Source organism: Priapulus caudatus, unplaced genomic scaffold (assembly GCF_000485595.1).
Source record: "Priapulus caudatus unplaced genomic scaffold, Priapulus_caudatus-5.0.1 Scaffold812, whole genome shotgun sequence".
Taxonomy (NCBI): Eukaryota; Metazoa; Priapulida; class Priapulimorpha; order Priapulimorphida; family Priapulidae; genus Priapulus; species Priapulus caudatus.
Window position 1 is genome coordinate 274,608 of NW_014577873.1, and position 9,126 is coordinate 283,733.

The 9,126-nt window shown below is 41.6% G+C and overlaps 1 protein-coding gene across 1 annotated transcript; it reads left to right on the plus strand.

Annotated features, from left to right (window-relative positions):
• The first annotated feature begins 2,577 nt into the window (after positions 1 to 2,577).
• Positions 2,578 to 9,091, plus strand: LOC106813711 (hydroxylysine kinase-like). The gene is made up of 3 exons (XM_014817920.1): positions 2,578 to 2,650; positions 7,837 to 7,965; positions 8,676 to 9,091. Exons 1-3 carry the CDS (start codon positions 2,609 to 2,611, stop codon positions 8,862 to 8,864), a joined length of 360 nt encoding a protein of 119 aa, XP_014673406.1. The 5' UTR covers positions 2,578 to 2,608; the 3' UTR covers positions 8,865 to 9,091.
• The last annotated feature ends 35 nt before the right edge of the window (positions 9,092 to 9,126 follow it).

The following is a 9,126-nucleotide window of genomic DNA, read 5'->3' on the forward strand; positions in this document are numbered from 1 at the left end:
CTTATCGCCTAGTTCATAAACATGTTTATTATTATACCCTAATATGCAGAGGGGTCGGGTGCGAGGTAAACGCGTGTGTAACTCGTGGTACCATTTTACCCAAGCACACAGAGAGGTATCAGTGTCAGGCAAAAGCCTTCAGTAACTTGTGGCCTCGTGCCTACACACGCATTACTATATATATATATATATATATTATTATATATATATATATATATTATATATGTATATATAATATTATATATATATATATATATACTATCAAGAGTCTATAATAGAACATTTCTATTTTTCATTATTTATTTTCTATTATTGACTTTTGATACTATATATATATATTAGTGCCAGCAGCTAAACCCATATGGATCTCAACATTCCCTGCCACCTCAGCGTAGATATGCTACTGTATATCTGCGTAAGCCGTTAAACATATAAGTAAACCATTTATCGCTCTATTCAAACACGCACATACCGAAGCGCGAGTGTCGTTGGTCGCTGTTTGCTCGTTTCGCGCCAGTATAGACACGCGTATATTGAGAATGTTCACAGAACGCCATCAATGATTTACAATAGCGATAGTGTTGGCTCACTGTAGAGTGAAGAATCGGGGCCCATTCCTAGATTGTCAGTAAAAAAGCGTGCAGTTTCCTAGTTCCCGATACGCTATTTCGGCATTTCCGCGTCGACTTCAATCTATCCCCGAATCACGAAATATTTTATCAGGTATTTCCCGGTTCCCAGTTAATTAAAATGGTTTAATCCCGCGTCCTCAAAATAACTGTTTTGCCTACCTAATTACCACCACCCACTGATCACTAAGTAGTTGTCACTATCTATTATTCAATAATTTGAGTAGTTCGTTCTGTCTGCTTCTGCGATAACTTCTAGGCGCGTGCACGAATCCGGCTGAAAATTTTCTTGTGCTTCATTCCTACAGCATTCAGGTTCGATATCCAACAACTGTTGCTTGTTTGTATTTATTGGGTTATGATCGCTTTAAAAAACGATTAATTAGCAAAATCTAATCCGCGAAAAATCTCCCTGGAAAACAATGCACGATTCAGTTGCCACTTCGCGCTAGTGCGCTGGCTGTAAGGACTTACAACACACGCAACGCACAGCGCTAAGCAGTGGATCGCACGGCACCACGCGCTGGCCTGTGGAATCAACGTCCTTCCCCACTCTCTGCACGCTCGCACTCAGCGCAAATCTATCTAGTCAATTACTTTATGTTTGCTATCTAAGTCTATCTATCATATCTATCATATTTAATTATCTTCTTATCTATCTTAATCTAGTCTATCTATGTCGCCATTATTCTATCTGATCCATCTATGTAATCTATCCATCAATCCATCCATTCCATCCTCTATCCATCTATCCAATCCCTACTCCATCCTATTCCATCTATCATCTGATCTATCTATCGCTATCTATCTATCTATCTATCATATCTACTCTATCTTCTATCCTATCTATCCTATCTTCCTATCTATCTATCTATCCTATCTAGTCCTATCTATCGATCTATCTATCTATCTATCTATTTATCTATCTATCTAATCTATTTCTATCTATCTATCTATTCTATCCATCCCATCCATCCATCCTAACCATCCAATCCGATTCCATACCATCATCCATCCGATCTCCATCCATCCATCCATCCATCCATGCCATCCATCCATCTATCTATCTATCTATTCTATCTATCTATCTAATCATCTATCCACTTTTATCAAATGTGAACCTGTTACCCTGACCTTAGTGTGACCATGGCCACACAAAAATCAACTAGGGTTCGCCACCGCCCCTCAAAGGTCACCATCTGGACCAAGACTTTGAAGTTTTCTACCTCTACACGGTTTGCAAAATGATCGAGCCAGACACACACGCCACACGCACACGCACCCGACACCACACGCACACGCCACACACACCACGACACACACACACACACACCACATGCACCACACGTACACACACACACACACACACACACACACACACACACACACACACACACACACACACACACAAACACAAACGCGCGCGAAAACAATACGTTCGGACACTACGTGCGGAAGATATAAAACCATTACTGCGAAGCGCCTTTGGCCTACATTTTCTCTAGAATATTACTACAGTTCAAACCCCCGTTTAGTTCAGAAACTGACGGGGCCACATAATCGTATTCAAGCGGGTCTCCGTATACTATATTAGCCTTTTAATTGCATAGAGAAAAAAATGAATTAGAGGTGTGTTACATGTTTTATATAAGAAATAATATAACCGAGAACAGAAAATTTTATGTTAGTAACAGCGCAACCTAGATCTTGTTATTATCTGTCTTTGCTTATCAAGTACAATATTTTACTAAAAGATTACTATGAATCGACCGGAACTTGTAGAGAAATCGTAGTCTCAGCAGCTGCGTTAACTGAGGCGAATATGGCGCCGGGCGGCGGCCATTTTTTGCTGGAGTATAATTAATTTGAATTTAAACAGGTCAGCTGCATGGAGACTTCAATGAGCAGAACATCATCGTTAGGCCTAAGCAGGCACGGAAGGATCATGCTCAGTCCAGAATACCAAAGTAGCTGGGTTTATGACTTTTGGTGACTGCCACAGATCGTACTACGTATTTGAGGTTTGCCAGACTTCTTTCAATCTCAGTTTCTTCTAGAGAGCTAGCGAGGCAGACCAGGCAGTGATAGTGCGGTGTAGAAAAGCGCGCAAGAAGCTCAGTAAAAATAGAGAGAGAAAGATGACTGATAGAGAAGAGAGCGACTAAACTTGTGGAGGAGGAGTGAGAGAGAGCGAGAATAATTTATGTGAAGGAAAATGTGGAACAATCTGATTGTTATGTGGCACTACCGTTCAAAAAGAATTTGAGTTGCAGCCATCTTGAAGTCCCTTTTGACGGATACTCAGGACACAAACTAGGCTGGCAGGAAGACAAGTCGCAAAATTCTCCCTGTTGAGGAAGGCAGTGATGTTGCAGTTACGTCAATTGACTAGATTCACTTGTCATTAATCCTCGGGCATGTGAACAATTTAAAACGCCATTTTCCCGCAGAGACCGAGATTGCTCATAGATGCCTTAATGATTAAGAAAAGTGCACCCTTCTTTTGAATGACAATATTGTTTTTGTTGGGTAAAAACCAAATTTTGAGAATTTTATGCTATGTGCGAGGTACTTTTCAACTTAGGGAGCTCTATATTTTACCTGTTCGATAATAATCTATCTAGGGATAGACTTTCGCCCTGTTAGTCGCAACGAAACAAACGACCAACCCATTACGAAACTAACCAAGTAGATGCGACCATCCAAATGCTTCATCCAGTAACGAAAAAGCCGTAATAATATTGTTACAAACTGGGCCAACACTGACCGGTAATACTCATCCGCCGTGCCACCGAGAACGGTTAATCGCTTTCGCTGGTAAAAAAACTTAGGAATCAAAGTACAGAAAATCGCCTAACAAGAAACTAGAAACCAGAAGCTTTGGCGGAACACATTCAAATTCACTTAAATTCAGCGCGTAATTGAAAAACTGAAGACAACAATCCAAATAGGTCGCGGATGACATCCGCTATAGCTCGGTAAGATCAAAACTCGCCTAAGGCGATATAACGATTTTGTAAAAAATCACAATCAAAGGAAAAACCTTCAATGCCAGCCAGCAGCGACTAAGCTCGTTGGCCAAAATGCCAGTGTTAGCTTCCCATCACCTACTGATTCATTAAAGAACAAAAGGGCGACCCCTAAATAAACTAATTATTAAGGCAGATGCAAAAGAACGCCCGCCGTGATTTTTTTCAGCGAAAGAAAATCCGCCCTAAGCAATGAACCATTACTGGATAGGTGAATAACGTTTAAGCGCTCTAATTGTGCAGTGACAATATTTTCAAGACGCTAAAAAATCTAGATGATGATGCAAGCGTAATAAGCCATAAACGCCCAATACCAACGATTAAAAAGAAATCCTTCGTTCGGTAGTTCTTGTGGGCGGTTTTAATCGCGGGGCGTAAGGGGGGGCGAGTAAGATTAAGCTAGAATAGCAGTTGGCGTTATCATGCGCATCATTCGAATAGCGTAGTCGCCATCGATACCATCATTAAAGGCGGCCATTTTTATCAGCAAGCATGATTTTAGAATGAGAATAAAGGTAGTGCACGCCAATTGCGAAGCAAAACCGGTTGCGACGTTTCTTGCTCAGATCTTGGTCATGAGTTTTTTGTGGCCTGTTCCATGGATACACTGTTGCTGGAGTACTGTTTTTCAATGACGGCTTTTGATAGAGCCTAAGCAAATGCGAGACTGTAGTAGGGCAGAACCGTGGAGAGCCCTTAAAAACTCTGATCGTCTTGCTGTTGTGAAAGAGTGTAGCGAGGATATTAAAGTCACCCCCTACGTTTAGGCAGATTTTCCAGTCGTTATTTGTATATGATATATAACGGTAAATAATTTAAGGCCTAATAGCAGTTGCCATCTGTTTTTTGTGATCTCTAAAACCTCATCGAATTCTTTAGCCGAAATGACAATCTGAAGGCTGAACCTCTTATTGCCTCCTTTCTAATCAAAGATTTCCAGCACTTGCTTGGTACAAACTGGTATTGACACGTTAAACAAGCGTCACACCGCGTTTATAATCATTCCTTTACTGCTTTCGCCTGAGACTCAATTGTTTGAAGTTTGATAGCAAGTATCAAGGTCTCGTTGGTCAGATCATCATAATCGAGCATAGCACCACATTCTGCATTGCGGCGCGAAGCCAGATTATGTTCATACCATTTCGATAGATGGACGCAATGCCCGCTTCAGTAACGTACATTCATCTCGCATACCTGCCGTCAAACTGCTGGACGGCTGATTTAATGTGTTGCCTTCTGGATTTCCCAAATTGACACATAATGTTCAATGACTCTCGCCCTAAACATGGATATTGCGCGGAGGTCGGGCACTGCTTAGTCCAGAAAGTTTTGCCTTGTACCTTGTATTGTCATGTGACAACACACCGATACGATGCTGACAGCCAGGCAAGCCCATGCCACGGACAACAAAGAATTTATAGGGTGCATATTAAACGCCATCGCATTGAGGTGGTTGAAGTCAGGTATCGTGTGGTGCATGGTCTAGCTACGGCTCGCCGAAATATAGGGTCAGGCTTTACTCTCTTGCGCTTTGACATCGGAAACTATATTCGAGCCTTTGCACCCGAAACTTCTGGAACGCGTAAATCACAGTTCAACAGCAGCGCGTGTTACTGGTCGATGATTGACGATTTTCAGTCAACATCAACGCCTCCGGTGGATCCTTATTGCGTCTTTGCAGACCCCGCGCACCTCCATGACCCGGTGCGTTTCATGCGGGAGGTTAGGATTTCCATCGCGATGCGATACGACAGAAGGATGTGTCAACAACCGTGCGTAACCATATTGCTACCAGCCACGTTCTTCTGAGATACACGTCCAACCATATCAACAAATCGCTTTTGATGCTGTAAGCCGCGGTGTAAGACGAAGTTCCACTTCCCATTCAGCATCATCCGGAAGCTGCTGACCTTCTCTTGCACTTCTTGAATATAGATAGCGGTATCATGAATGCCGATCTGGACAAATCGGCGATGTTGCAGAGAGGCTTCAGATAAGCTTCAATGGGCGATAGAGTGACAGTGACAGTGAGAGAGAGAGAGATAGAGAGTGAAAAAAAGAGATTTTTTATTATGATTAATTTTATTATTATAAGTCATCCAGTTTGTTCATTCCAGATTAAAAGGCGATTGTCCATATACTATATTTGATAATAAGTGTTGATGCTTACTTATTTTTACCTACCGTATGCTATACTCTTGTGTATGTAATCCGTTTTTAAATGGATGACCAATCAAAATCATTACATTATAGCGAGTGTTATATTTTTTCTATCGCTAATGAATAATAGAAAGATAGAAAAATGTTTTATAAAACACCGTGTTATGGTGTACCCGTGGGGCTAATGCGTGCAGTGAAACTGTGCGACACTGACCGTTTTTGATATAGAGACAAAACATCAAGTACCAAACATGTTGGATATCGAACAAAGTTATTGCAAACAAGTGTCTTGTGTTTCTGGTCTACACCGCACGCGGTATTTACATTAGGTATATATCAGGAGTGAATAATAATAGATTATAATTATAAATAATCTATTATTATTCACTCCTGATTATATTGTATTACAACAAAAATCCGCGGATCGTGAGAGCTTAGCTGTCACATCATATATTTTTACATGAAAATCGTTTACGTATGCCATTGAGACTAAGCCCACCGTTTTCCGATAATATATATATATAGTATATATATATTATATTATATATATATTATATAGTAAGTAACATAAATGCAGAGTAAATACTCAGACTGTGCCTAGTCTTTTATTGTTAGTCTTGGTAACAAATCCCGGTGTTGTGAACGCACTCTTTCTCGATCGCTACTGATTCGTGCCATATCTATACACATATCTGCTTACCGTCAGTGTGAAGCTGGAAGCAACGTTATAATAAATTTATGTTTCTGTAAATGCGTACATGTCATTATGCTCATTTGCTTATGATGTTGAATTTTTTGCCTGAATTTTTACAACGCCCGAAACATTTCAGCACACTTCCTTTAAAAAAATGTTTAAAGGTTCAAAGCCTTTAAAAAATGGTAACATTCTGACGTAGCTATTGCCGCGGGTGTTGCTATATTGTGCACAGGGAAGTACAAAATTAGGCATTTAACTCTTGATCCGAATCTGAAAGAATATTTTGTTCATGTGTGTCAACTGTTACAGAAAAAAGTTACCGAAACGCAGGACAAGTTTATTTCGTCTATGCTGGACGTTATCATTTGGTAATCGCGCACGCACGCGCACGCACGCACACGTAGGTGAGGAGAAAGGGATGGAATTTTTTTAATAGTGACCCTATTGCGTTTAGAGCGGAGTCGCATTTAGGAACTTCTGGACAACTCGTATTTCAAAGCAAAGCCGTCAAATACGCAAAACATCTAATATATAAACAAACGCACATTATGAATACCTAAGCAATTTCACCTTAAATAAATCGCGGTTAGTGCCAGCGACAAAACTTCTATATGTTTGAGTCGGTTAGAAGCATTTAGTTCTACCACAGCTTTCCCTCATGCAGGGGTTGGTGGTGGGGTGCGACTAAAATAGCACTTGAACCGCCATTATTTTCGCAGAGATGAAACTAGGGCAAGTAGTGACAGGGCCATGCAGCGACTGGTCGCCGCAGTAGCAGCAGTTGTTACAGTAGCAACGACTGAGCAACGTGGCATTCCCGCTTGCTGTTTCTGTTTCATCCTTTAACACCTTCGATTCTAAATTCCTACACCTTTATTAGGAATAACGTCGAATTCTACTACATTCGGGACTAACTAAACCCAAGAGGGTTACGCGTGGAAAATTACTACGTGTTTTTTTTATAACGCGCAGTGATTGTCGCATATAACAGGAAGATTGCGTGTGTGCGTGCGCGTAGGGCCTAAGTGCATCCCGTATTTGTGACGGGACCAAGCAGTGTGGTTTATGAAAGCCCCGAGACGTCATCCATAGTGGCTGTATAGGAGGATATATTGGGAAAAAGGAGACCGCATATTTAAATCTATGTTTTATATATTCATCGAGTTTCTTAAATTCAGGACGTCCCCATCCAATATTATTGTAAATTAACTTACTCCCAGCTTTCCAAAACACTGACGAATTTTGCGGATCGCCTAGATATTTTTAACTGATTTCTGATTGGCAACGGCTTCGATGACATGAATCGATTGATTTTGCGCAGCTGGCTCTCCTCGTAACATACATGATGCTGGAGAACAAGAATGCCGATCTCATAGAGGTCGGAGGTCACGTGATAGCTGGATACTTCAGCGTGAAGCCATTGTCGGATGAGGAGTTTGACTTGTTAAAGGTAAAGTGTCCTACGCGTCCGCGGCAGCTGCCTGGGAGAGGAGATAGCTGAAATATGAGCAGAGATGGGAGTTTGACGAGAGTGATGATGGCTGTGTAGCGTGAGGCGTGAGAACGGCCGTAGGTAGGCCTACGTCTTAAGGTAATCGTGAAAAACCCTTGTTTTTACCGGCGGAGATGATTTTATTTCTTGCGCAATGTGTGATTTCCCTCTAGATAGGCCTATTGACGTTAGCATGATAGTGCGTAATTCCTTTAGCGTGAATTTCGTTACTTGCGTAGACTTTCGTGTGGATTCTTAAGCCTCTTGATTTTCGGCTAGCTTTAGTAGTGTAATAATCATATTTTAGTGAGAAATTAGAATATTTATGGAGGTATATATTGAAAAGAGGCTGAAATATTTACTTTAGAATTCGAATTCGGCTAATCCATCAGACGTCTCCTGCTCTTACGCTACTACATTAGCTCGCATTTTAGACTATATATCTAGTTCTACATCAATGTCATCGCGATACCAGTGAGAAACGTGCGCTTCTGTCGAACAGACCTCTGGATCGACGAGTCTTGCTGCAAGCTTTCGCGCGAAGATTTATTTTCCACTTGTAAAATACTGCGGCAGTGATTTACGTGGGTTTTTTCTACTTCAACGCGCGGGTGTCCGTTGCGTAAGTATTGTAAGTCGTTAATAATATTCATGATTTGCTTACGCAGGTGTGCGTGGCGAGTAGGTACACGCAGTCTCTGGTCATGGGCGAGTACACGTACACGCAGACTGACCCGGGAAACGAATACCTGCTGACCACAGCGAAGGCGGGCTGGCCGCAGCTGAGGCGTCTGTGGTCAACGCCAAAGGAAGAGATCAAAGCCACGTGGAAGGCGATCATGAACACATACAAGTAGTCTGTGTTAGTATGAGGACGCGTGAACATGGGGCGACTGCTGACTGCTTGTGAAGTAATCTGTGTTGGTGACGTATGTGGCTGATTGATTATTGAGTGTAGCAGCAACGGGCTGCGATGCTTCAAATCTATACAATGAAAAGGTTGATAGATGGCTAGATACATCCAGTAACAGTAGGAGTATGAGAGAGATAGAGAGAGAGAGAGAGAGAGAGAGAGAGAGAGAGAGAGAGAGAGAGAGAGAGAGAGAGAGAGAGAGAGAG

What these genes read in the sequence shown, in the direction of transcription:
- LOC106813711 (XM_014817920.1), top strand. Translation starts at nt 2,609, where the DNA reads ATGACTTTTGGTGACTGCCACAGATCGTACTACGTATTTGAG. An exon ending in GATCGTACTACGTATTTGAG is followed by an intron (nt 2,651 to 7,836) that starts GTTTGCCAGACT and finishes GATTTTGCGCAG; the next exon opens with CTGGCTCTCCTCGTAACATA. An exon ending in AGGAGTTTGACTTGTTAAAG is followed by an intron (nt 7,966 to 8,675) that starts GTAAAGTGTCCT and finishes TTGCTTACGCAG; the next exon opens with GTGTGCGTGGCGAGTAGGTA.